Source organism: Rhinoraja longicauda, chromosome 15 (assembly GCF_053455715.1).
Source record: "Rhinoraja longicauda isolate Sanriku21f chromosome 15, sRhiLon1.1, whole genome shotgun sequence".
NCBI classification, from domain to species: domain Eukaryota; kingdom Metazoa; phylum Chordata; class Chondrichthyes; order Rajiformes; family Arhynchobatidae; genus Rhinoraja; species Rhinoraja longicauda.
The window spans coordinates 43,921,886-43,949,507 of record NC_135967.1 but is presented as its reverse complement, the minus strand read 5'-3'; the positions used below and the strand labels follow the sequence as shown (position 1 = coordinate 43,949,507).

Sequence of the window (27,622 nt, the reverse complement as noted above, 5' to 3'; positions counted from 1 at the left end):
CACAAGGAACTGCAGATGCTGGAATCTTGAGCAAAACACAAAAGTGCTGGAAGAAATGTTCCCAATGTTGGGGGGAGTCCAGAACCAGAGGCCACAGTCTAAGAATAAAGGGGAGGCCATTTTAAAACTGAGGTGAGAAAAACTTTTTCACCCAGAGAGTTGTGAGTTTGTGGAATTCTCTGCCACAGAAGGCAGTGGAGGCCAATTAACCGGATAAATTTAAAAGAGAGTTAGATAGAGCTCTTGGGGCTAGTGGAATCAAAGGATATGGAGAAAAGGCAGGCACAGGTCACTGATTGTGGATGATCAGCCATGATCGCAATGAATGGCGGTGCTGGCTCAAAGGGCCAAATGGCCTCCTCCTGAACCTATTTTTTAATGTTTCTATGTTTCTAACTCAGTGGGGAGAGGGGGGGGGGGGGGGTCAGGCAGCATCTGTGGAGGGAAATGGACAAGGGAGCGGGAGGGGGGTGGGGGGAGGTGGTGGGGGAGGTTTTGCTCTTTTATTCGATTTCTCGGTACATTAATCTGAAGGTGCAATAAGCGTTAGAGTGGAGAATCTGGTGGAGCTGACTGACTACACTGGCAAGTCACGTGAAGCAGAGCCAGAATGTATCAGTAGTGATGCGTATTCAGTACACAGCCAACACATTGATGTCGCAAGTGTTCTTTGAGATGTGAGGCACTCTCTGAGCCATCGTTCAGTGCTGACAATGGCAGCATCATAAGACGCACTCTCAGTAAATATGACAGTGTCTTTTTGTTCAATTTGTTGTAAAACAAACCTACACATAATTCCCTTTGAGGCACTGTGAAAGTTCAAGGCATTTCCTAGTTTGACGTTCTTGTCGAGCAATAAAGGGCAGCACGTGAACTAGTACCCCATCTCGTGAGAGGCTGGAGTTATTCATTCTGAAATTGCCTCTTGCAGATTAAATTCGACGCAAAGATAAAAAGACTTCAACATTTACGTTGCACTGTGGTACGATAAGCTGTTTTTTTAAACAAAAGCAAATGTGTCAAATTGGGAGAAAATTTGGCAGAGATGAATTCTTGCTGTGAATCAACAAACGGCGACTTACTTTAATGGTGGACAGACACAAAATGCTGGAGTAACTCAGCGGGACAGGCAGCATCTCTGGAGAAAAGGAATAGGTGATGTTTTGGGTCGAGACCCTACTTCAGACCCACTGCTGCCTGACCCGCTGAGTTACTCAAGGATTATGTGTCTATCTTCGGTCTAGACCAGCCACTGCAGTTCCTTCCTACACTTAACGGCCGGTGGTCCTGAGATGTGAAAGGAAAAGGAACAGCACGGTGGTACAGCGGTAGAGTTGCTGCCTTACAGCGCCAGGGACCCAGGTTCGATCCTGACTATGGGTGCTGTCTGTATGGTGTTTGTACGTTCTCCCTGTGACCGCTTGGGTTTTCCCCTGGTACTCCAGTTTCCTCCCACATTCCAAAGACGTGGTGGCTTGTAGGTTAAATGGCTTCAGGGAAACATTGTAAATTGTCTGCAGTATGTCGGATAGTGCTAGTATACGGAGATTGGTGGTCTCGGTAGACTCAGTAGGACTCGGTAGACTGAAGGGCCTGTTTCTGTGCTAAACTAAACTAAAATATACATCAGATTGGCCAGCAGATGAAATAAAATTAAAAGTGAATGTTAAAGGATCAATTAAAAAATAATAATTTCCTCACATTTGTTATATTTTTCACACTATTGAAGCAGATGAGCTTGACTCTAGTCTGATCCAAAGAGACATTTTAAAAACAAATTAGACCAAGTGGACCCGTTGGGCCCAAACCTCTCCTGCATTGGTGCAGCAACCTGTCCTCTCCCCTCTCTCCTCAACCCCCCCCATCTCCCTTCTCCCCCACTCCCCCTCTCCCTCCTCGCTCCCTCCTCCCTGCTCCCCTCCCCCTCCCCTCATTTTAAACTTTAAAATGTGAATAACTTTTAAAATATAACACCGATTTCAATAAAACTACTTGCATTATCACTAAAGTGACATCGGTGAGTAAGGTGGGCCTAAAATTGTCGCGCTATCGTGTACCGTTTTGGCTGAGGTTCGGTCACAAACAAGATAACAAACGTTTTAGTGTATAGATAATCCCAATGCTTGTACAAGTTAATGAACAGATGCATTTGCAAACAAGTACCACATGGTGGCAATGAATCGCAGTGTAGATGACAAGATTAATAAAGGACTACTACGTCTTTACTGAAGTAAAGGATTACTACTTCACTCAATTGTTGCATGTTGGTATGGCATCCTTTAAATCTAAATCTCTCTTGTCCCTAGTGTGTAGGATTGAAACAAGTATATGGACTTGGCTGGCCTCTACATGAAACTAAGGTCCAAAGTTGTGTAATTTCCTTGGTACACCTCCTCCACTTCTCTCCCCAAAGCACACATTTTGCATTAACTGTTTCAATATATCTTAATGTGAGCTTGTTAACATGCCAGTGAAGTGTCATTACTGCAATATAAATATAAGACTTTGTGACTTGGATTGGAGGCAAGAGGGATAGCTCTTGCAATTACTGGTAACACAAGGGTGAAAAGGAGCATTCAGTCAACAGGTTTCAAGGAGATTGCAGGCAGATGTAGGTCTAATAAGGTTGTCATAGAAGGGGCGGCACGGTGGCGCAGTGGTAGTGTTGCTGCCTTACAGTAAATGCAGCGCAGGAGACCCGGGTTCGATCCTAACTACGGGTGCTCTCTGTACAGAGTTTGTACGTTCTCCCCGTGACCTGCATGGGTTTTCTCTGAGATCTCCGGTTTCCTCCCTCACAGGTTTGTAGGTGTAAAAAAAATGTCCCTTGTGTGTTTAGGGTAGTGTTAATGTGGGCCTGTTTCCGCACTGTATCTCTAAACTAAACGAAATATTGACAGTTAATGTCATTTAATGTCATAGTGTAAAAGGTTTAGACGAGGTGGAATTTGTTAAATGTGTTCAGGGCAACGCTGGGTCTTAGTGTGTGGAACGAGCTGCCAGAGGAGGTAGTTGAGGCAGGTACTATCGCGACATTCAAGAAACATTTGGACAAGTACAAGGGTAGACGCAAAATGCTAAAGTAACTTAGCAGGACAGGCAGCATCTCTGGAGAGAAGGAAAGAGTGACGTTTCGGGTCGAGACCCTGCTTCAGACTGAGAGTCAGGGGAGAGGGAGTCTAGAGATATGGAAAGGTAATTCTCGTCAGAGAGAGGAGAACTTCTTCAAAGTAGGCATACCTTGAGGAGGTTTTGCATTGGAGCAGGCAAAATGTGAAGGAGGGAACTGCAGATGCTGGTTTACACTGGACAGGTTTAGAGGGAAGTGGGCCAAATGCAGGCAGGTGGGACTAGTGTTGATGGGACATGAAGGTCGGTGTGGGCAAGTTGGGCTATAGGGCCTGTTTCCACGCTGTCTGACTCTGTGACTACGATTCTGAAATTAAACTGTGGGATACCAGCTTGCCCTTGTAGCTGGAAGATTGAAAGTTAATTTTTGTAGTTAAACCCATTCAGAAACATGCTCAAAACAAATAAAATGACAATGTTGATTATTTTAAATTTGAGTTACAACTTTTTATTCATATACGTATAAGGGCAGCACGGTGGCGCAGCGGTAGAGTTGCTGTCATGGAGACCCGGGTTCGATCCTGACTACGGGCGCTGTCTGTGTGGAGTTTGTACGTTCTCCCCGTGACCTGCGTGGGTTTTCTCCGAGATCTTCGGTTTCCTCCCACTCTCCAAAGACGTGCAGGTATATGGGTTAATTGGCTTGGTAAATGTAACAATTGTCCCTAGTGTATGTAGAATAGTGTTAATATGCGGGGATTGCTGGTCAGCGCAGACCCGGTGGGCCGAAGGGCCTGTTTCCACGCTGTATCTCTAAACTTCAACTGCAAAACAATCGCATCTCCGGCAAGGTAAGAGATTGAAAAACAGTTTCCCCCCCGATCCCCTCCCCCACCCCCTACATAAAACAAACCAGAGAACATTAACACAAACTTTTAAAACACACTAAAAATAACAAAAAAGACAGATAAACAGGCAGATTGTTGGCGAGGCTGCCATCGCTGAAGGCGCCACCTGGTGGATTTATAACCGTAATGTATGATCTGTTAATGATTTTCTTCTCAAGAATGTTCTAATTTGCCTTTTGAGGCGCAGTAAAGGTCATTTTTGTGCGTATCCCTTGTGTTGGTTGGGCTGAAATTTGAAGTCCCTGATTGAATTAATAATTGAGTAGAAGCAGATCTGTGGAGAACCTAATTTTTGGGGATTTTCAGAACATCATGACATAAATGAGGACACAAATTGCTGGAGTAACTCAGCTGGTTATAGTGGCATTTCTGGAGAACATGGATAGGTGATGTTTTGTGTCAGGACCCTTCTTACTCTGAATCTGATACTGAATAGACAATAGACAATAGGTGCAGGAGGAGGCCTTTCGGCCCTTCGAGCCAGCACCGCCATTCAATGTGATCATGGCTGATCATTCCTAATCAGTACCCCATTCCTGCCTTCTCCCCATACCCCCTGACTCCGCTATCCTTAAGAGCTCTGTCTAGCTCTCTCTTGAATGTATTCAGAGAATTGGCCTCCACTGCCCTCTGAGGCAGAGAATTCTACAGATTCACAACTCTCTGACTGAAAAAGTTTTTCCTCATTTCTGTTCTAAATGGCCTACCTCTTATTCTTAAACTGTGGCCCCTTGTTCTGGACTCCCCCAACATCGGGAACATGTTTCCTGCCTCTAACGTGTCCAACCCCTTAATAATCTTATACGTTTCGATAAGATCTCCTCTCATCCTTCTAAATTCCAGTGTATACAAGCCTAGTCGCTCCAGTCTTTCAACATATGACAGTCCCGCCATTCCAGGAATTAACCTAGTGAACCTACACTGCACGCGAAGAAGGGTCCTGACCTAAAATGTCACCAATCCATGTTCTTCAGAGATACTGCTGACCTGCTGAATTACTCCAGCAATTTGCCTTATTGTTAGCCAGCATCTGCAGGGTAATTTATTTTTGGCCAGTGCATTTGGGTCACTTAAAAGAGGGAGGGAATAATATTTGGTGAGTAAAGCTTGTTGCATTTGCTTGTGCATAAAAGTACTTCTGTTGTCTGAAAAATTATTATTTTGAAAGGTTGGCAGCTTTGGATCGTGGAAATCGTGTTATGGAATCTCAGCGAAATTTGCAGAAACAACCGCCTCCAAGAAGCATGCCGGCTCTACGAATGGCAACCTACTTGTAATGTTGGCCAGTAACGTCCACCTCTTCAAGTCAGGGTTGTGTCTGATAAGTCGGTTCCAACAAAGAGACAGGTGCCATCTGGTCAGGTAAATAAGGCAATGCAAGTGCTTCCACCTTCGACGCAGGCTTGCCAAAAAGATGTCCAGCCAATTGGTGAATCTGCTAGAACTCTAACCACCCCACAGCCCGCTGAAGTGCCAAATGATGGGAAGTATTCTCGTGCAATATTCAGTTCAATGTAGCAGAAGATGCTCAATATTTAATTATAAACTGTTATAAATGATCCTCTTGGATATTAATCAAGCTGAGCACTTTACAACCTTTACAGCTGATTATCTGTGCTCTAAAATTGTCTTCATTCTGTTCTATAATGTTCTCTCAAATTGATGTATGTGACCATTTTTTTGCATGTGTAAGTGTGCCATTTTAAATGTGAATCCAAAAGAGGAAGGATGTAGAACGTGTGGAATCCAGTCCATTAGAATAAAAATGTGAATTTGTAAAATATTTATCGTGGGGTGAAGGAGTTGGTGTACATCTGTCTTCACTGGGGAAGCTGTTTCCAAAGGTGACAGTCAAGATGCTGGATATATTAACTTGTACATGGAGATATTTTTTTAAATGGCTGAACTTGAAGTCATTTAAAGGTCGCGACAGTCACAGACAGAAGTCAAGAGATGGATGTCTCTTGAGTTTTTAAATACCCCAAGTACTGATTGGCTAACCAATGTTTGATGTGCCAAGTACCAAAACAAGTCTGATCTGGACGTTTCCTTCATCATTCTCTCAATGGTATGAAATAACTTGAGATGAAGATTACTGGTTTGATATGGGCTGATTAACATAATCCATTGTCTTATGTTCGGCTAATGCGTACCGAAATGTCTCATGGTCAGTTGACCAACGTCTCATGGTCAGTTGACCAACGTCTCTGTTGGTAGATGGCAGCTTTTGTTTACAAAGCTGTCTTTTTTAATTTCATATTGATTATTGCTTCCAATATGCTTTAGTAAATGTATTCTGAAGACTCATTCTTGTTTGAATTAATGCTTGCTATAGCCACAATGTTAGAACTCCTGAATGATCATAGAAAATAGGTGCAGGAGTAGGTCATTCGGCCCTTCGAGCCAGCAATGCCATTCAATGTGATCATGGCTGATCATCCAAAATCAGTACCCTGTTCCTGCTTTTCCCCATATCTGTTAGCCCGAAGAGCTAAATCTGACTCTCTTGAAAACATCCAGTGATTTGGCCTCCACTGCCTTCTGTAGCAGAGAATTCCATTGAATCACAACTCTCTGGGTGAGAGTTTTTCCTCATCTCAATCATAAATGGCCTACCCCTTATTCTTAAAATGTGACCCCTGGTTCTGGACTCCCCCAACTTCAGGAAGATTTTTCCTGCATCTACCCTGTCCAATCCTCTAAGAATTTTATATGTTTCTACAAAATCCCCTCTCATCCTTCTAAATTCCAACGAATACAAGCCCAATCGACCCATTCTTTCATCATACATCAGTCCCACCATCCTGGGAATTAACCTGGTGAAGCTATGCTGCATTCCCTCAATAGCAATAATGTCCTTCCTCAAATTAGGAGACCAAAATTGCTTAACAATCTTGATATGTGAATTATGAAAGGAGAGCAAAGAATCTACTGTGTCCCTTAGGACATTTGTGAGTTACTTGTTTGCACAACAACCTCTCATTGGCATATTTTCTCTTTAATTAGGAAAAACTGCAGAAAATAAAACAGTGGATTGCCAGAACATGAAAAGAAAAAGGTGAGTTATCAATGCAATGTTTCAATAGACTATGCCCTGTATTGATTATTTTTCTGCATGGCTACTAACTTTGTCAAATGATTCCACTCTATTTGGCTCCCCCACTGGTAAATCATGTCTAATGTCATATTTTTTTCTGAATAGCAAGGGGCGGTGAAAGAATATTATGTACTCCATCCTTCAATTCCTTCTCTGCCGATGACATTTTACATAAGCGTTTACAAATTCTTCGCATTCTAGTGTTGGTACTCATTCCACAACTTTTTACAGCCAAAGTTGAGTCACAGCCACAACATAATTTTCGTAAGGCAAAGACATTAGAAATTATTCTTGCCATTGATGCTTTTCCTCTTCCAAAAATCATTCTTGCCGTAGGTTTTACTCTGGTAATGATCCTCCTTTCCACTTTGTGTCTCAGGGGGTGTAGACTTGAATATTTATGGTGAGTAAATAGTTCAGCCTTTGTTTGCTGGATCTGGCTCAACTTGTGTTTGATTCACCTGGTCCAAAACCCCTTGTTATTGCAGAATCATCCAGTTTGAGTCATCTTTTAGTCATCTTTCTCTTTGTCAACGTGACTCCTTCAAATACTTATCCTTCAAACTCTCTTTCCTCCAGTTCCGTCCTCTGGACTTGCATGCAGACCCAAGCCCTTTATTGAGAATAATTTCCTCATCTCTTCTGGCCCCTTTGCCACTAGCCTCAATCTAATTCCTTGGTTCCTGACCCCCCTCCTCTCCTGAGATGCTGCCTGACCTGCTGAGTTACTCCAGCATTTTGTAAATAAATCCCCTCGATAATAGAATCATTTGTTCTCTTTGATTTTAATGACCTCTGTCATATCTCATTGCCAGGAGAACTGCAACTCCAGTCTACTTGCATAAAGGGTCTCTCCCTGGAATAATTTAGCAAACCTCTTCAGCGACTTATCTTTCCCAAAGTGTAGAATTGAACAATATTCCAGATATTGGACAATATTCCAGTGGCCAAGCAAATGTTTGGCACTGTTTTGATTCACTCTTATAATCTAGTACATTAAAAAACAAACTAGAAAATGCAGCAAAAACTCAGCAAGGAGTGCAGCATCTAAATACATGGTTGATGCTTCGAGTCCAAAATGTAGAAGCAAAATGTAGTCAAGAGGAACCCGAGTCTCTGGTGCTGTCAAGCAGCAGCTCTACTGCCGCTGTGCTGCCCCAGGACTCTTGTATAGTATGTACGTGATCTCTTTGTCACTGTGGGATTCCCCCAGGTGTTCATGTTTTCACCCATATAACAAGGATTTGTTAGTTGGTAGGTTAATTGGCTACTGTAAATTATTCCTAGCCATGGGTGCAGTGGATTTGAGAAGGAGAAGTTTGAGAGGAGCATGCAAAACAGGTTATGCAGAAACCTTTTTGCATGCTCCTGTACATTGACAAAGGGAAAGAAGCTTCAAAAAGACTGCTTTAGAGGAAAAAGATGACCCTGTATAAACAGATGACCCTGGAATAAATAGTTTTGGCCCAGATTAACCAAAATGCGGTTGAGCCAGATCCAGATAGCAATGGCTGAACTATTTCAATGCCATAACCATTCAAATCTCAAACATTCAACATCCCTCGGAAACATAGTGAAGATGAGGACCATTACCACAGTAAAACCTCAGGTAAGAATGATTTTTGGAAGAGCAAAAGCATTAGAAAGTTGTGACTGTGGACAATAGACAATAGGTGCAGGAGTAGGCTATTCGGCCCTTCGAGCCAGCACCGCCATTCAATGTGATCATGGCTGATCATCCACAATCAGTGCCCCGTTCTTGCCCTCTCCCCACAACTCTCTGAGTGAAAACGTTTTTCCTCATCTCCGTTCTAAATGGACTACCCCTTATTCTTAAACTGTGGCCCTTGGTTCTGGACTCCCCCAACATTGGGAACATGTTTCCTGCCTCTAACGTGTCCAATCCCTTAATAATCTTAAATGTTTCGATAAGATCCCCTCTCATCCTTCTAAATTCCAGCGTATACAAGCCTAGTCACTCCAGTCTTTCAACATACGACAGTCCCGCCATTCCGGGAATTAACCTAGTGAACCTACGCTGCACGCCCTCAATAGCAAGAATATCCTTCCACAAATTTGGAGACCAAAACTACACACAGTACTCCAGGTGTGGTCTCACTAGAGCCATGTACAACTGCAGAAGGACCTCTTTGCTCCTATGGATGCATGAGATTGATGGAATTGCTTGGAAGCCAGTGTGGACGATGGCCCAAGCGGTCATGTGTTGTAAGAGATGAGAGAAATAGTTTGGCACAGCTCTCGGAACAAAGTCCAAACAATATCAATATCACACTGATCAAAGTTATAATTATACATAGAACCAGCGTGAACATTTGAGCAATGGTCGGTGTGGACTCAGGGGGCCAAAAGGCTTGTTTCCATGCTCTATTTCTAAACTAATCTATGCTCTGATTCTTTGTCTACATTGAAATGTTGTACTTGGAACCACTTGCAAAATATGTTTACCCCCATTTGCAGGATCTGTAATACATTATCTTCTCCATTATGTATTTACACGTTACCACACTACCAGATAACCCATGTCAATAAATTTGGTCTTCTCAAACTGTTTGTATAATTGACCATTTACACTGTAAACATATGAGCCATAAGTAACGTTGCACAGAAATAGATTAGGCTGAGCAATCCTTTCCATAGCAAGGCAAATATCTTTCCTTCCTCTAGTTATAAAATATGTTGCAATACATTCAGAAATTGCATCTTACACACCTACGCTTCTAGAAATAGCAAGACCCCTTGGAATGATCAAGATGTGGGGGGTTTTTTCCCCGATGAAGATGATGCAATTTCTTCAGTGATTTCCTCAGTGTTCCATCCAGTGCCCTCGGAAGAGAACAAGATTTGTAAATTAACACTAATGTAGAGGCCACAATACATTTGGTTTCCCCACGGAGCTATTTCTTATACTAAGTGTCAACCAATATTTGCTTGATATTTTAAAGAAGATCATTTTTAAGAACTGCATTACCATGAGATGTCTGCATACTGCTGCTGCTGCTTTCCTGCACTGATGGAAAACACATGTTAAATCAAATGAGATATAAAATGAAAGGATTAAGTAGTTCTCCATCGCAAAATATTAAGTAAATGCAAAATTAAATGTTGAACAAGAACGAGAAAGCCCAAGGAATTTACTGTTTAACAGTCAAAAACTGAATTTCTAATGGATAAGTAGCTCAAACAATACTTGTTGATAGAAGTGAATTCATGCTGGCACGTTGAGAGTTACAAAGTTTTGGCAAAGAACAGAGTTTTAAAATCTGGAACTCATGCAGGATCAAAGCTGCCTTTCATTCCTTGGAAACAGAATCTACCAATCAGCAATGGACACTTGACAATTCCCCATCTTCTCTCAGTCACTGGACAAGCTAAAGCAAGGAGCTAATTAATCCACTATATTTTTCAATTTTGCTAAATGTAGGTCTCCATCTTTATTCAAATGCCTGAAGACTTACTGGAGTGTTTTTTAAATATATGTTCAACGAAAGATCACACATTTCTTTTTAAAGGCCACATGTTTCAGAGTAGCAGCATGCATAAAATAGATTTGATGGGATTTGGCAACTCACATCAATTGATAAGAGGACATACATAGGTTTAAGGTGAGAAGGGAAAGGTTTAATGGTTGGCATCGAGTGGGGGTGGCAGGGATAGGTCGAATAGCCTACTTCTGCTCCTATGACTTATGAACTTGTATGGAGAATAAGTACCAACAATGACCAGTAAGTATTCAACAGAATGAAAAATCAAAGAGAACGGCAAATGCTGGAAATCTACAATAACAAAAATGCTGAAAATATTTAACAATTCAGGCCTCATCTGTGGGAAGTGAAACAGAGTTAGTGTTTCTGCTTGAAGATCTTTCATCAGGAGTTCAACAAAGAGACTTTGGCTTTAACTGTTAACTCTGTTTTTCTTTCCACAGAAATGGCCTGACCTGCTAAGTATTTCCAGATGTTTAGACAATAGACAATAGGTGCAGGAGTAGGCCATTCGGCCCTTTGAGCCAGCACCACCATTCAATGTGATCATGGCTGATCATTCTCAATCAGTACCCCGTTCCTGCCTTCTCCCCATACCCTCTGACTCCGCTATCCTTAAGACCTCTATCTAGCTCTCTCTTGAATGCATTCAGAGAATTGGCCTCCACTGCCTTCTGAGGCAGAGAATTCCACAGATTTACAACTCTCTGACTGAAAAGTTTTCTTCATCTCTGTTCTAAATGGCCTACCCCATATTCTTAAACTGTGGCCCCTGGTTCTGGACACCCCCAACATTGGGAACATGTTTCCTGCCCCTAACGTGTCCAATCATCATCATCATCATCATCATCATATATATACAGCCGGAAACAGGCCTTTTCGGCCCTCCAAGTCCGTGCCGCCCAGCGATCCCTGTACATTAACACTATCCTACACCCACTAGGGACAGTTTTTACATTTACCCAGCCAATTAACCTACATACCTGTACGTCTTTGGAGTGTGGGAGGAAACCGAAGATCTCGGAGAAAACCCACGCAGGTCACGGGGAGAACGTACAACTCCTTACAGTGCAGCACCCGTAGTCAGGATCGAACCTGAGTCTCCGGCGCTGCATTCGCTGTAAAGCAGCAACTCTACCGCTGCGCTACCGTGCCGCCCTTAATAATCTTATATGTTTCGATAAGATCTCATCTCATCCTTCTAAATTCCAGTGTATACAAGCCTAGTCGCTCCAGTCTTCCAACATACAACAGTCCCACCATTCTGGGAATTAACCTAGTAAATCTACGCTGCACGCCCTTTCAATATTCAACAGAATTGTTAGAAACAGTTCAAAAAAAGCCCCTAAAAATGGTATTGACAGTCAGTAGTACTAGACAAGAATACAACAGCTTACAACAAAATAGTTTAAGGCATCAGTTAATCTAAAACATAACAAGATTCCAATATCCTTTGGTTAAATTGTTTTAATAAGTTTCCTTATAATACATTGTGGCGTGCTGATTAACGAGTAAGTTCCAGTAACATGTAAATTAAACACATATAAATCCATTGAACAGTGTGCTACCAAATTGAATCCAAATTTATGTCGGGTCTGTCTGAAGAAGGGTCTCGACCCGAAACGTCACCCATTCCATCTCTTCAGAGATGCTGCCTGTCCCGCTGAGTTTCTCCAGCATTTTGTGCCTACCTGGCCCTGTTTAGATCTGGGCAAACTAAAGCTCAACAATGCCCGGGCTGTAGAAAGGAGAGAAAATAGTCATCAGGAGAAAGGTAATTCAAACTTCTATATAAATGGTTTTAAAAGAGAAACAGTGTGGAAACAGGCCCTTCGGCTCACTGAGTCCATGCCGATCAACAATCCCTCCCATACATTCGTTATATTGTACACTCGAGGGACAATTTACAGAAGCCAATTAACCTACAAGCCCGCACGTATCTGGAATGTGGGAGGAAACCGGGGCACCCGGAGAAAACCCATGCAGTCAAAGGAGAATGCGCAAACTCTGTAGAGATAGCACCCATAGTCAGCATCGATCCCGCGTCTCTGGCGCTGTAAGGCAGCAACTCTACCGCTGCGCCACCGTGTCAGAATAATTGTGCAGTCATCTTGCCAAGATTTAGCTTATGGGAATTCAATTCTGAAGTTTTGTTTCCACAGAGATTGTTTCTTAATGAGTAATAGTTTGCGATGTATATTAAAAAGCATAAACACATCATGAGATAGTGATGTTATTCATATACTAGAAAGTTACCATTTGAAATCCCAGACATATTAATGCATGTACTACTTCTTGTGTCCTATTACCTACATGATCTACGCTCACTGAAACATACCTGATCATTTCTTTAAATTATTTGCTTCAGATAATAATTTTATAAGGCGTTGCTTCCAGTGCCACGGTATACTTGGTCTACCTTTTGGTGAAGCTAAGGTTTAAAAAAGAAATCTCTCACAATTCTTTCGTGGCATTGTTATTTACAATGAGTTATACAGTAGTATTGCACAGCCAGCCTTTTTTTGTTGTCGACTCCAGAGATCAGCCCTATGCATGTGGCATTGGTACCTGCAGACAGGTGGTGGGCCAGGTAATGCATGCTTCAACCCATTAACTCTCAAACTGAAGAAAGACACAGAATGCTGGAGTAATTCAGCGGGTCAGGCAGCATCTCTGAAGAAAAGGAATAGGTGACGTTTCGGGTCGGAACAAGTTCTTCAGCCTGAAGAACTGTTCTGACCTGAAATGCCACCTATTCCTTTTTCTAAAGTCTAAAGGCCGTAACACTTACTGCAATTAACTTCTGAGCATCTTGCAAAACCAGCTTCTGCCATCTTTTGGGAAAGTCTGGACCCTCTCCTAAAGAGAAAAGAAACTAAATGTAGTACAACAAAGCAAAGTGTAACAAAGTCACGGGAAATGAACATACACTGGAAGCAGATGGGCTAATTAGTTTAGTTTATTGTCACGTATACTGAGGTACAGTGAAAAGTTTTTTTGTTGCGTGCTGTCCAGTTGGCGGAAAGACTATACATGATTACAATCAAGCTGTCCACAGTGCACCGATACAGTATAAAGTGAATAACTAAATTATGTAGCGTGGCATAAAGTGGAGAGGCCAATCCCATGGATGCTGGCAATTCTTTTGCATTACCAACAGCGAAAATGAACCAATACATTCACTACTGGTTCACACCAGCAGTTGAGGTATATTATTTGTGTAGAAAGGAACTTTAGATGCTTGTTTATACTGAAGATAGGCTCAAAGTGGAGTAACTCAGCAGGTCAGACAGCATCTCTGGAGATAAAGGATGGGCGACATTTTGGGTTGGGACCCTTCTTCAGACTCTCAAAACAGTCTATTACTGTCTTCTACAGCCTGTAGAAGGGACCCGATGTGAAATGTCACCCATCCTTTTTCTCCAGAGATGTACCTGACTCACTGAGTTACTAATAAAAAACTTTGTGTCTATCAAGGCACATTATTTATTCCAGTTCCCTTGTACAGTACACTACTCATGGCGAGACAGGGAATATACTGAAAATACAAGTCCCTGGCAAATTTAGTATTACCAGGGACACTAACTTACCAAGTCTGGGACATTCACAAAACATGGGAGTAGATATTTGACTCTGCATTAAAGTTTAACAAGCAAGTCAACGCTGTGGTAAAAGCCAGCTTCTTCCAGCTTCGTACCATAGCTAAAATCAAACCATTCCTCCAATTTGACGACATTGAAAAAATTATCCACGCATTCATTCCCTTCCGCCTAGACTACTGCAACTCCCTATACACTGGAATCAGTCAATCATCCTTGTCCCGCCTGCAATTGGTCCAAAACGCCGCAGCGAGACATCTGACGGGTACCCATAAAAGGGACCACATCACCCCGATTCTGGCCTCTCTCCACTGGCTCCCAGTACAGTACAGAATCAATTTCAAGCTCCTCCTATTCACATACAAAGCCCTAAACGGGTTTGCCCCCCCCCCCCCATATCAAAAATCTTCTAACCCACCACTCCATCTCCAGGTCCCTCAGGTCGGCCGACTTGGGGCTACTGACTATCCCGCGGTCTAGGCTTAAGCTCAGGGGTGACCGCGCTTTTGCGGTTGCAGCTCCTAGACTGTGGAACAGCATCCCTCTCCCCATCAGAACTGCCCTCAGACATGATCACATTGAATGGCGGTGCTGGCTCGAAGGGCCGAATGGCCTCCTCCTGCACCTATTGTCTATAGTCTATTTTTTAAGGCAGAACTGCTCTCTTCACCCAAATATGTACCCAAACAATGTATAGAGACATAAAATTACTATCAAAATAAAATTCAATACAAATGATTATATTGGACTACGGGTGGCACAGTTGCTCAGCGAGTAGAGCCACTGCCTCAGCGCCGAAGACCCGGGTTAAATCATGACCTCAGATGTGGTCTATGTGAAGTTTGCTAATTCTCCCTGTGACCGCGTGTTTCCACCGGATGCTCCGGTTTCTTCCCACATCCCAAAGACGTGCGGGTTTGTAAGTTAATCGGCCTCTGTAAATTGCTGTTAATGTGTAGGAAGTGGATGCAAAAGTGGGATAATATAGAACTAGTGTGATACTAATGTGAACGATGGTTGGCATGGACACGTTGGGCCGAAGAGCCAGTTTCCATGCTGTTTCAGTTCATAAGTGATAGGAGCAGAATTAGGCCATTCGGCCCATCAAGTCTACCTCACCATTCAATCATGGCTGATCTATCTTTCCCTCTCAACCCCATTCTCCTGCCTTCTCCCCATAACCCCTAACATCCATACTAATCAAGAATCTATCTATCCCTGCCTTTAAATTATCCATTGACTTGGTCTCCTCAGCCTCCTGTCAATTCAAATCTTTCAATCAATTCAAAAGCAAACTATTAGTGTCTGTGTTAATAAAAACTAGTGATGCATCAATCAAAAGATCATTTTTATCCCCTGTATTGAATAAACATTTTAAACAAACTATCTTGTGATTTTGTTTTAAATAAGAACATTGCAGCTGAACAATAGGACGAGCCTACCTCATGATGCCTACTTTCCCCCTTTCACTGAAGAGCATCACTGTCACAACGTTCAGCTTTCGGTAAAATCTCGCAAAGAATGTCTTGTTTTTCACAATCTTCTTGAACCAGCTGATGTCTGATCTGCTCCAGATGGCACCATGTGCCGGAGAAACCTGCAGACAATCATGGGAGAATATCTGATAGAAAATAGACATAAAAAGCTGAAGTAACTCAGCGGGACAGGCAGCATCTCTGGAGAGAAGGAATGGGTGACGTTTCAGGTCGAGACCCTTCTTCAGACTGGTGAGGGATAAGAGGAAACGAGAGATGTAGATGATTATGTAGAGAGATAAAGACCAATGAATGAAAGATATGCAAAAAGTAACAGATATCTTTATCTTTGTTACGCAGCACTCCCAAGCAGCCTGTAACCCCAGCAATATATCACTTGCTCTTTAAAAACTATATTTCTGGAATGCAAGGAGAGCAAATCAGACTGAATCTGACTGATCAAATTCAGTCTGATTATCTTAATATAATAAGAATAAATTGATATTTTTTAGAACATTTATCCAATTATTGTGATTATAATTACCAGAAAATCAGAATGATCTGATTCAGATCATCTGTTCTTTAGTGTTTAGAATCTAGTGATACAATGTGGAAACAGGCCCTTTGGCCCGAGTCCGCGCCAACCAGTGGTCACCCCGAACTCGAGTTCTATACTATACACTAGGGACAATTTACAGAGACCAATTAACCCACAAACCCGCATTTCAATTGGAATGTGGGGGGAAACCGGAGCACCTGGAGAAAACCCACGCGGTTACATGGAGAACGGGCAAACTCGGTACAGACAGCAGGCGAGATCAGGATCGAACCCAGGGCTCTGGCGCTGGAAGGCAACATCTCCACTGCTGCCTACCATGCTGCCCTAAATCAAAATCAGGTCATTCAGTTATCTTTTTAACTTAAGCGATGAGTTGGTTGAACTGAAAACTTAATAGTACAACCAGCTCACCACTTCAGTTAAAAAGATACACATTATGAATGATAACAAGGAAGCATGTATCCCATTACTAAAACGGTTTGGTTATATACTTTGAATAGTAATATCTCCTGAAAGACTCTTGTCTCTGCAACACAGATTTTCCACTTGATATTATTTGCAGATCTATCTCAAACAAGTCAAAACTGCATGAAAACAGTCAGTCACAGACCTCCAAACATTTGATTTTACAAATTCATAATTTTGATGTCCAAAATTCAGAATTTTATATCAAAATTCATAATATGGCACGTAATGCAACTTTTCAGCAAAACAAAAGTATGCACGCCAAATGCACATACGCTACATTCGTGTGTGAAAAACGACTATTATTTCCAACAGTCTGTAGATCTTGGACTACATGCATAATGTCAGGCCTATCATGATATATTCTGCAATTTATAGAAAGGTTATTGAACAGAGATACTTTTTGCAACACAAAGAAAAAATTGTTTTGTTTTGTTTTTTCTATTTTGCTTTTTCCTTACACATCCCAATTCTCTTGGTATTGAATAAAAGAACAATGGTCATAAAATGTATGACTACGTTATGAAGAAAGAGTTGATTTTCTGCGACTCGACTAAGCATATTGGAAGGATTTCATAGCGCGAGTCTGTGACCGTGCTAACAAGGATCGCAATGCAACGCATCGATATTGACCATCCGAAAACAGTCGGTAATTTTGATCACTCCTATACCATCTGGCACAGCGTTTCTCAATCGTTTTACCCTTGTGGAACCCTTGAAATAATTTTTATGTCTCAGGGAACCCCTACATAAAATTCGTCATGTTATATGACAAGTTCTATAATTTGACAGGTTATATAATCTTGCACTTAAATTTAATATTGTCAAATTGCAATTACCGACTGTCTTGCGGAAAAATATGAGGAGAAATCGGAATGGCGGGAATGAAATAAGAAAGCGGAAACTTTCCGCCAAATTCGGAAGGGTTGGGAGGGGTGCAGTCATACGTTTATATCCCACCACTGTGATTACACGAAGAAATAGCATACAGTATAAATACATTACTGTACTGCAGTTTCTAACTCAGCATTCATTAGGTCTGTTCAATACAGACTTTTTCACACAAAAGGTGTTGGGTGTACGAAACAAGCTGCCAGAGGAGGTAGTTGAGGCTGGGACTTTCCCAACTTTTAAGAAACAGTTAGACAGGTAAATGGATAGGACAGGTTTGGAGAGATATGGGCCAAACGCGAGCAGGTGGGACTAGTGTAACTGGGACATGTTGGCCGGTGTGGGCAAGTTGGGTCAAAGGGCCTGTTTCCACACAGTATAGTCTATGACTCTATTTATGAATATTAGAATTATAAAGAGTTCATGCAGTATTATTTTATTTCTTTCCAATGCCCAAATATAAAAGGTAGGAATTATAAAAATAATTCTCAAAAAAATTTGGTTTATTTATTTTGATACCATGAAAAGTGAAAACAATGTTGCATGAGTTTTTAATGATAATCATGTAGTTTACTTATATGAGCATTATTCCAGATTTCTTAATTAACTAAAGTTAATTTCCTCAATTTGTGATGGAATTTGACTTCATTTTTATAAATCACTGATCCAGGCTTCATGAGATTATTGAAATGTAATCCATTAGACCACAGAAACTTAATGACACAGTTAACACGCTCCAAAATTCAACAACATTAATTTCCATAAAATATTTTCACACTTACATTTTCTAAAGAAACACGCAAAGCTTGCTGAGGAAGGGCATAAAATGTTGCTGGTAAAATTTTTAAATGACTGACTGAAAGTGAAGCAGAGAATCCATAATCTACGCATAATATTTCCACTAAAACGTGCTGATGGTTATCTGAAAAAGAATACAGTAAAAATTAACTATTTTAATCTTCAACGCAAGTTCGTGCTCCAACAATTGAATTTGTTTAGTTTAGTTTAGAAATACAGCGCAGAAACAGGCCCTTCAGCCCACCACCCGCGTGCCGACCAACGCTCCCTGTACACTAGCACTATCCTACACACCAGGGACAATTTTACAATTTTACCAAAGCCAATTAACCTACAAACCTGTACATCTTTTGAACGTGGGAGGAAGCCGGAGCACCCGGAGAAAACCCACGTGGTCACAGGGAGAACGCACAAACTCCGTACAGACAGCGCCCGGAATGTCAGGATCGAACCTGGGTCTCTGGCGCTGTGAGACAGCAACTCTACTGCTGCCCCACCGTTTCTAATGTTTCAAACAACAATGATTCTCCCCCCAAATTATTCAATATTGAAACTTCCATATGAGTTTCACTTCCATATGGCTTCCTCCCACGTTCAAAAGATGTACAGTTTATAAAGAATATAAACATTGAAAGGGAAAAAAAAATAATAGCCTTTTTGATATTTTCTACAAAGCTGGGGTTGGAAGATTTAGACATTGAATAGGTTTATGACAGCAATTAATAAGTTTTTATATATACAATAGTTTGGGAACAGGTCTGCCCAGACTACAAGACATTGCAGAGTTGTGGATGTAGCCCGATCCATCACACACACCACACTTCCCAGCATTGACTCCATCTACACCTCACGCTGCCTGGAAAAAGCATAATCAAAGACTTGTCCCACCCTCCTTCCTCCTTCTCCCTGCTCCCATCTGGCTTGAAGCACGTTGTGCTAGACTAAGGAACACCTTCCCCTCTGTAATCGGGCTTCTGAACAGCCCTTTCATAAACTAGGGTACTGACCAATTCACCTCTACACCATTAAGGACGTTGGACTTTGTCTTGGGAACTGATGCACTACAACGCGCTACAATGCTGAAAACTATATTCTGCACTCAGCATCTTCCCTTTTTCTCTATCTATTTGTATCTTTTGAACAAATTGGACCTATGTACGGTATATATGAACCGTGTGGATAGCTTGCTAAACAAAGCTTTTCACTGTACCTCGGAACATATGACAATAATAAACCTAAACCTGTCAAGCGATGTGGGTTATTGCGGAAAAGTGGCACTGAGATATATGATCATCTGTGATCTTGGTGACTTGACAAAGCAGACAAGGAGGGCCAAAAAGCCTACTCCTGCTTTTATTTTCCCACTATAACTGCATAGCCCACTAGCAGTCATTGCCTAAATCGCTTGCATGAAAAATTGGCTCTGGTGCAATCTTAGTATGATTTGAATTGTGTGATTTAAAAGTCTATGTGATATCGCAGCATTTGCACATTTTTCCCTTGTGTAATTCCATTTACTGTCTGTATTTATCATACAGTTTCTAGCCAGCCTCGAATAAACTACCCATACCAGTCGTGACGGTTTCTTCAGGTGCCAAAACGTTGATCACATGAGCTCTGTACCACTGTTTGTTTTCGGGGAGCCAGGCACAGACATAGGAACGTATCACGGGGATGCAGCACATTGTGGCAGAGTTCTGTGAACACTCGACACTGTAAAAACAAGGCACCCAATGTTAATTCTCACTCATCTGACACCTTGCGATGCTCTGTGGCTGGGATAGTCTGGGAGAAAACAATAACTGCAAAGTAAAAATGCTGCACTAAAGAGGGCATACAAGTATTCCTGCCATCACCATATTAGATGAGGCTGATTTACTGTTGTATTTTTTTTTAAATCCAGAAATACTTGATTTTGCCAAGTCATCTGAACAATCAGGCAAGTGCTCTTAAAGTAGATCCAAAGCAAATATTCCTTATGCTACGTTCTTGCACAATCAAACTATTTATTATCTGTAATCACCAACGGTCAGAGTGAGGCCAAACGCAAATTGGAGGAACAGCACCTCATATTTCGCTTGGGCAGCTTTCAACCCAGAGGTATGAATATTGATTTATCTAACTTCAAGTAACCCTTGCTTTTCCTCTCTCTCCGCCCTCTCCCACCATTGTTCTTCTAGTAGTTCCACTGTCCTCCTGATTAATTTTACTGTGTCTATACCTCGTTGTCACCTTCTCCATAGCCAACAATGAACCTTTGTACATTTCCTTAAACAGCTTCTGCTTTGATCTGCCTTTTTCACACCTTACATGCTCTTTGTACTCTTCCATATCTCTAATTTCCCTCTCTCCTGATTCTCAGTCTGGCAAAGGGTCTCAACCCAAAACATCACCAATTCCTTCTCTCCAGAGATGCTGCCTGTTCTGCAGTTACTCCAGCATTTTGTGTCTATCTTTGGTGTAAACCAGCATCTGCAGTTCCTTCCTACACAAACAAATGTCAATGTTCCCTAGTAGGCACTACCCTTTGTGCTAAATTTGGCTACTGAAGAAATGATGTCCTTCACTGTTTAAATAGACATTTATTTTTGAAATAGAACAAAAATTATTGTACTTACTCTAATTTCCTCATTAATTCTGGTAGCTCCTGACTGGTGTGTTGTATATAAAAATAATGAGGATCAATGACATAACTGATCCTTATCTCCATCTCCTGCCAATGACAATATTGGAATTCTTTAATATTTCGAGTTATAGATGAACCCGCATCACTTTCAGCGTGTGAATTTACAAACTGACTGTCAGTTAGTGGTTTCAAGCTGTTGTACGGACTGACACATTGTTGTGGAGAAACAATATACCTTCTTGAGTTTGATACTTGATCAAATGGATTTGACTGCTGTAAAGCATCATTATTACTCCTAGGTTCTTGAGTGGAAGTGACATCCAGAGTTGGGACCACAATTTGGGTATCACAAGTCCTTTTTTCTTCATATTCTGTGTTGCTGCCTGATGCAGTGAACTCAAAAGTGTCCCAAACCTCCAATTCTGACCGAGCCACATATATTTGCTTGCTGTTCGATGACTTGCACTTGCTGGCTAAGATAAGTGGATCTTCTTTCCATATCCGTTGTTGTGTGAAATTTGTGCTTTCAGAAGCTAACTTATCATCTACCTTTGCTATTCTGAGATCCCTGTAAACACTTGATGCTCTAACTTCTAAAGGCCGGTCAACTCCCAAAGGACACCTTTCATTGGAGAGTTTCATTAATAGTCCTTCCTCTTGCACTTTGTCCAATTCACATTTTGATGTGAAGCTTTGGTCACATGGACCATTTACCTGGGAAATATTCCTTCTGGATATGTGAAGCTCAGGATCACAGCTGACAAATCCTTCACCAACGCACCCGCTTATAATTTCCTTGGGACTTTTAAGATCTTTTGGAGGTACACCATTAACGTTACTTTTAAAACCAGATGCAGGAACACCATCAGACGCCAGTTGACATTTTGGAATCTGTGATCTATTCATGAGCTTTTCCAGCTGAAATGAGACACCTGTAGAACAGATGTGGAATAAAGGAAGGACAGAAAAATAATAACAACACAATGGATAATCTTTGCTAAATTCAGCCCTGAAGCTATTAATGCCACAATTTTCAATACCATTTCAACCACAGACACTGGAAAATGCTATATTAAGTACCTTCAATGTCAATAGTCAATAGAGCTTGAAACTCCTGTCATAAGTCAGTCGGTTCCAAGAAAGTTGGAATTCATTTCAAGCAGAATTTCCATAATCAGAGCCCTAGATAATTAGAGTCCCTGTTTCTGAGTACTTTTGATGTTACATATCTGTTGTGCAACTGCAGGTAAGAATTTCATTGTCCCGTTTCAGGACATATATGACAATAAAACACTCCCCACTCTCAGGCTTTTTTTTTACAGAGAGTGGTGGGTGCCAGTGGTGGTGGTAGAGGCAGACGGTAGTAGTGTTTTAGAGGTTTTCAAATAGGCACATGAATATGCAGGGAACGAAGGGACATGGATCATGTAGAGGCAGATGAAGTTAGTTTATCTGGGAAACATGCTCGGCATAGACATTGTGGGCTGAAGGATCTGTTCTTGTGTTGTGTAGGGAGGAACTGCAGATACTGTTTTATACAAGATAGACACAAAGTATTTGTGTTGTACTGTTCTATGTTTGATTTAATTGAATAATCACCTGAACAGTATCCATATTTAAACTCATGGAATATATACTGTACTTAGTCATCAATGAAACATATTATGAAACATATTATCATTATTATTTTACCAACTTGACAAATTGTGAAAATTTACGGGAGAATTTGTCGATAGTAAACCAGGTTGATCATAACCTTGGGAGCTTCTGTATTACACACTGAGTCAAAGTCGATAACACCAAGCCATGTGTTAGTGCTGTTAAAAGTGTTTTATTTCAGAAATATCAAACAGCAAAGGATTGCATTTATAGGGAAAACTAACTGTAAATAATCCAAATAATAACTGAAGTTGCATAAATCCATAACATAAATAATTCACAAGCATCAGCGAGGGATGCATAAGGGCAAAAGACTGGCTTAAGTCCATTTTAAAAAAATTACTACTGATTAAACTGGAAATGGCAATCTTCTATTTTTCCCTGAAAATATATATTTATTTTTTGGAAATATAATTTGTAAAAATGTGCAGAATGAATGACACTGCTCTTTAATATCTTATAGTCAAAAAATTCCATTCTATACCTTCCTGCTCAATCAAGCAGAAAGACCAGGAAGGTAAAAAAAGAGAAAAAATTATGCAGATTAAAATGACATTTTATCACAATGAGATTTCCAACTAATGAAATACTAATATCTAATAGTTAACTATTTCACGGTTCATTAGTTCAGAGCCAAGAGATATGGGCCAAACACAGGCGAAAAGGATTTGCTAAGATGGGGCACCCTGGTCGACATGGACAAGTTGGATTGAAGGGCATTTTTCCATGCTGTATGACTCTTACAACACTATGAATCTAAATGATGCCTTACCAGCTTTGGTTTCTTGAAGCATTTTGTACAGGTCTTTACTTGATTTGTGTAGCTGAATTAACGGACCATGGAGAGTCTCATAGTTTTTGCAGGAATCTTCAAACATGACATGAATGTCCTGCATATTCACTCTGACCTGCATGAAAACATTTTTTTCCCCTCCTAAGGTCAATTTTAATGAACGTCAACTTGCAATCATATAGTACATTTAACATAAAACATTCAAAGGTGCTGTTCAAGAATATTAATTGACTGACAATGACACCAAAACGCAAAAGATATTAGGACCGCTACTCAAAATGTTACGTTTTATGCTGTGAAGAGGAGACTGGCTGAGAGGCACAGAGATTTGAGGAGGAAATTCCAAAGTCAACAACATAACATAAGATCAATTTAAAATACAGATGTCAAGTTCCAGTTAAATGATCCCAGGAATGATTGGGTAAAATATGATGAGCGTTTGAAGGGACTGATGCTATACTTGCCGGAGTTGAGAAGGATGAGGGGGGGGGCTCATTGAAACTTACTGAATGGTGAAAGGCCGGGATAGAGTGAATGTGGAGAGGATGCTTCCACTAGTGCGAGAGTCTATGACCAGAGGCCATGGCCTCAGAATAAAAGAACCTACCTATAGAAAGGAAATGAGAAGGAATTTCTTTAGTCAGACGGTGGTGAATCTGTGGAATTCATTGCCAGACAGCTGTGGAGGAGGCCAAGTCAATGGATATTTTTAAGGCGGAGATAGATAGATTCTTAACTAGTATGGGTGCCAGGGGTTATGGGAAGAAGGCAGGAGAATGAGGTTGAGAGGGAAAGATAGATCAGCCATGATTGGATGACAGAGTAGACTTGATGGTCCAAATGGCCTAATTCTGCTCCTATCACTTATGAATTTAAGTGTGCAAGTATAACATTCAAAATCTTGTCATGACATTTTCACTTAATTTTCCAGTATTTCATCTAACACAATATCGGGATTGTGAAGAACTTTACTTAAACAATAGATGGACACAAACAGCTGGAGTAACTCAGCGGGACAGGCAGCATCTCTGGATAGAAGGAATGGGTGATGTTTCGAGTCGAGACCCTTCTTCAGACTAGTCAAGGGAAAGGGAAACAAAAGATATAGACTATGATGTAGAGAGATAAAGAACAATGAATAAAAGATATGCAAAAAAGTAAAGATGATAAAGGAAACAGGTCAATGTTAGCTGTTTGTCGGGTGAAAATGAGCAGATGCGATTTGGGTGGGGGAGGGATAGGGATAGGAGAGAGAGAGAGAGAGAGAGAGAGAGAGAGAGAGAGAGAGAGAGAGAGAGAATGCTGGGGTTACTTGAAGTTAGAGAAACCAATGATCTATAGTTGATCAAACAATACTGAAATCTGTAGTAACATACCAATTCCAACAGCTGTGCAACATCTACACCAATTGCCTTTTGATAATTGTCGATTATTATGAGCTGATAATAGACAGATCGTTTCATTTGTTCTATTGTGGTTACATGCATCTCCTCCATAAGTAAAATCTCCTGCAAGAGAAGGTTTCAGAAATACCTGATATTTGAAGGAACTTTGAGTAGCATTCCTTTCCTGTACAATAGCTTGGACATGTATCTTTATTACCATAATAAACCCTTGCAGGATCAAACAAACTTAGGCAGCAGTCACGGGAGGCCTTACTAGGGCAGATGACCAAAAACCTAGCCAAAGAGGTAGGTTTAAAGGACCATCTTAAAAGGGAGAGACGAGGAGAAAATTAATTCCCTAAGCAGCTCCACTTGGGAGTGAAATTGTACATCATGTCAGATTGCAAATTGATAATAAATACATAAATAAAATACATATGACTTTACATAGAACAATTAACAAAGAGTGCTTCATTGGTCAATTGGAGTAGAAAAGGGCACACCTTATAATTGTCAAAAGAAGCACTGTTTATTAATTGTTCATTAAAATATAATGAACTAGAGATATGGCAAAATACAGTTGTTAATTGAGCGGCAAAAAGAGAATGGAATAAAATTAGGAAACAATCCTTCATAATGCTGTATCACATAGAATGCACAGTGGTCAATACAGTATAAATGTCTATTTTTTCAAAAATATTGCTAAGGCTGTAGTTCAAAAAGTGTATACATCTTCCTCCTTAGCCATTTGTATTAGACAATTAATGTAAATAATGCAGTCATAATGTGATAAATGGATCGGGCATAGAGTGAGGTAAAAAAAAAAGAGGAAAAGAGCCGAGCACTTGTGCGAGGCATACAACGGGGGTCATCAAAATGGAATATTTTTGAAAATGTACACACAAAATTACCAGTTTCAAGCTTCTTTTAGTGCATTTCAAAGTAAAAACAGATATTACAAAATAATGTGAATATGTCACTGTACATTCATAACATTTTGCAGTAAATCCGCACGTTAATTGATAATCAGCCCAAAAAGGTGGTATTTGGCTTTTCTGCTGTGTTTTATATTTCAACCCTGTTTGAATTAATTTAGTTATATAATCTTGCACTTAAATTTAATATTTACTCATTACAATTCCACCACCGATTTTCTGGCACTTGGTTCCAGAGCTTTGCTGGTTTATCCAGCAGGCCAAGGAAGTCGGTTATGGGAATAGATGTGCTGGCTCCAGCTGGGCTGGAGTTCCAGAGCCCCGGAGGCAGGTTGCAAATTCAACCCACCGATCGGCCGTGGAAGACCCGATGAGGTCGAGATTGGCTGCCTTGCCCAGCTTAGGTGCCACATTTCCGGGGAGACTTCGCTGAACCCTTAGAGACCTCTAGCAGAACCCTAGTGTTCATTACAAGTCTATACATAGTTTCTTTTCTTTTCTTTCTTTTTTTCGATCCGATTTCTCTGTTTATTTGGCAAAGTGAAAAACGCGGAAACCATGCAAAAGCGCGGAAAATGAATTTTTAAAACGTGGAAATCCACGGAAATGCTGAAAATTCACATGCCTGATGGATCTACTACCTTGAACTGGAAGACATTTAGTTTGAATTCCCTTCACAAATATCTCTTCAACTGAATATGAATCAATGCCAGAGAGGACATAATTGTTACAAGCCTCCCAACTGTCTGGCAAAAGTGAGCAAAAATCTCCCTCTGCATGAACAACTGTATACAATCCAAAGATAGCGTGCACAAGAAAACTGCAGATGCTGGGATCTTGAGCAAAACATAAAGTGCTGCTGTAACTCAGCGGGTCAGGTAGCATCTGTGAACAGGTGACATTTCAGGTTGTGACACTTCTTTAAACTTCATCAAGAGATACAGAAGTGTGAAAGTGCATATCTCCAGATTCAGGCACAGTTTCTTCCCAGATGTTATCAGGCAACTGAACCGTCCTCTCACTAACTACATGTACCATCTATCTCATTGGAGACCCTCGGACTATCTTTAATCAGACTTTACTGGACTTTAGCTTGCACTAAACATTATTCCCTTTCTCTTGTATCTGTACAGTGCGGGTGGCCTGATTGTAATCATGTATTTTTGTTGAAATCTTTTCACTGACTGGATAGCATGCAACAAAAAAGCTTTTCGCTGTTCCTCACAGTACACATGACAATAATAAACTATACTCTAAACACGTTGCCTGTCCATTCCCCCCACAGATGCTGCCTGACCCACTGAGTTCTTCCAGTACTTGTTTTCCTCACTAAGCAAGCGCTACCTCATTGGTAAGCTCCTCGACTCTGACAGAAGACAAAAACGCACCACGTTGTTGGTGACAAACCTTGGAAAAACTAATGTTGGAGAATTTACACCTAGATTGGCCACTGCTCTTATTTCAACTGATCAAGTTGGTGACGTTTACTTACTAGAAACGTGCAAGGGATGTATAAGGAGATGCAAGGAACTGCAGATGCTGGTTTTTAAAACAAAAAAACTCACAAAGTCTTGGGAGTGACTCAGCTGGTTAACTCAGGTATGCATTAAGGGTCATGTTATTTTTAAAGTGGCACAACTTTAAACACAGCACTAAATTACTGGAATAAGTTACAGTAATAAATTAAGAACAGCTATTTTGTTTTCCAATGCAGAATATAACTATTATTCTGGTTTGGGCCGCTTCCACTAATGCCAAACCAGCCAGAAATACTCTAGCCTTTCGCAGAAAAACACAATTATTAGGTAAGGTTTAAAATAATCAAACATAAAGTGAATTGAAGGTGGAGATGGGAGGTAA

At 40.9% G+C, this 27,622-nt stretch overlaps 1 protein-coding gene and 1 long non-coding RNA gene across 2 annotated transcripts; both read right to left on the bottom strand.

Moving 5' to 3' along the window:
* Nucleotides 1-12,026: 12,026 nt before the first annotated feature.
* On the bottom strand, nucleotides 12,027-21,214 carry LOC144600691 (tudor domain-containing protein 1-like). Its single transcript, XM_078412582.1, has 7 exons — nucleotides 20,983-21,214; nucleotides 19,935-20,077; nucleotides 18,349-18,488; nucleotides 15,619-15,773; nucleotides 13,369-13,436; nucleotides 12,916-13,008; nucleotides 12,027-12,315 (listed from the first exon to the last, which is right to left on the bottom strand). The coding sequence occupies exons 1-6, from the start codon at nucleotides 21,072-21,074 to the stop codon at nucleotides 12,920-12,922; spliced, it is 687 nt and encodes a 228-aa protein (XP_078268708.1). The 5' UTR covers nucleotides 21,075-21,214; the 3' UTR covers nucleotides 12,027-12,315; nucleotides 12,916-12,919.
* A 74-nt stretch (nucleotides 21,215-21,288) lies between these two features.
* On the bottom strand, nucleotides 21,289-24,864 carry LOC144600692 (uncharacterized). The gene is made up of 3 exons (XR_013548168.1): nucleotides 24,819-24,864; nucleotides 23,422-23,557; nucleotides 21,289-21,922 (listed from the first exon to the last, which is right to left on the bottom strand). It is a non-coding gene; the product is annotated as an uncharacterized LOC144600692 (long non-coding RNA).
* Between the last annotated feature and the right edge of the window lie 2,758 nt (nucleotides 24,865-27,622).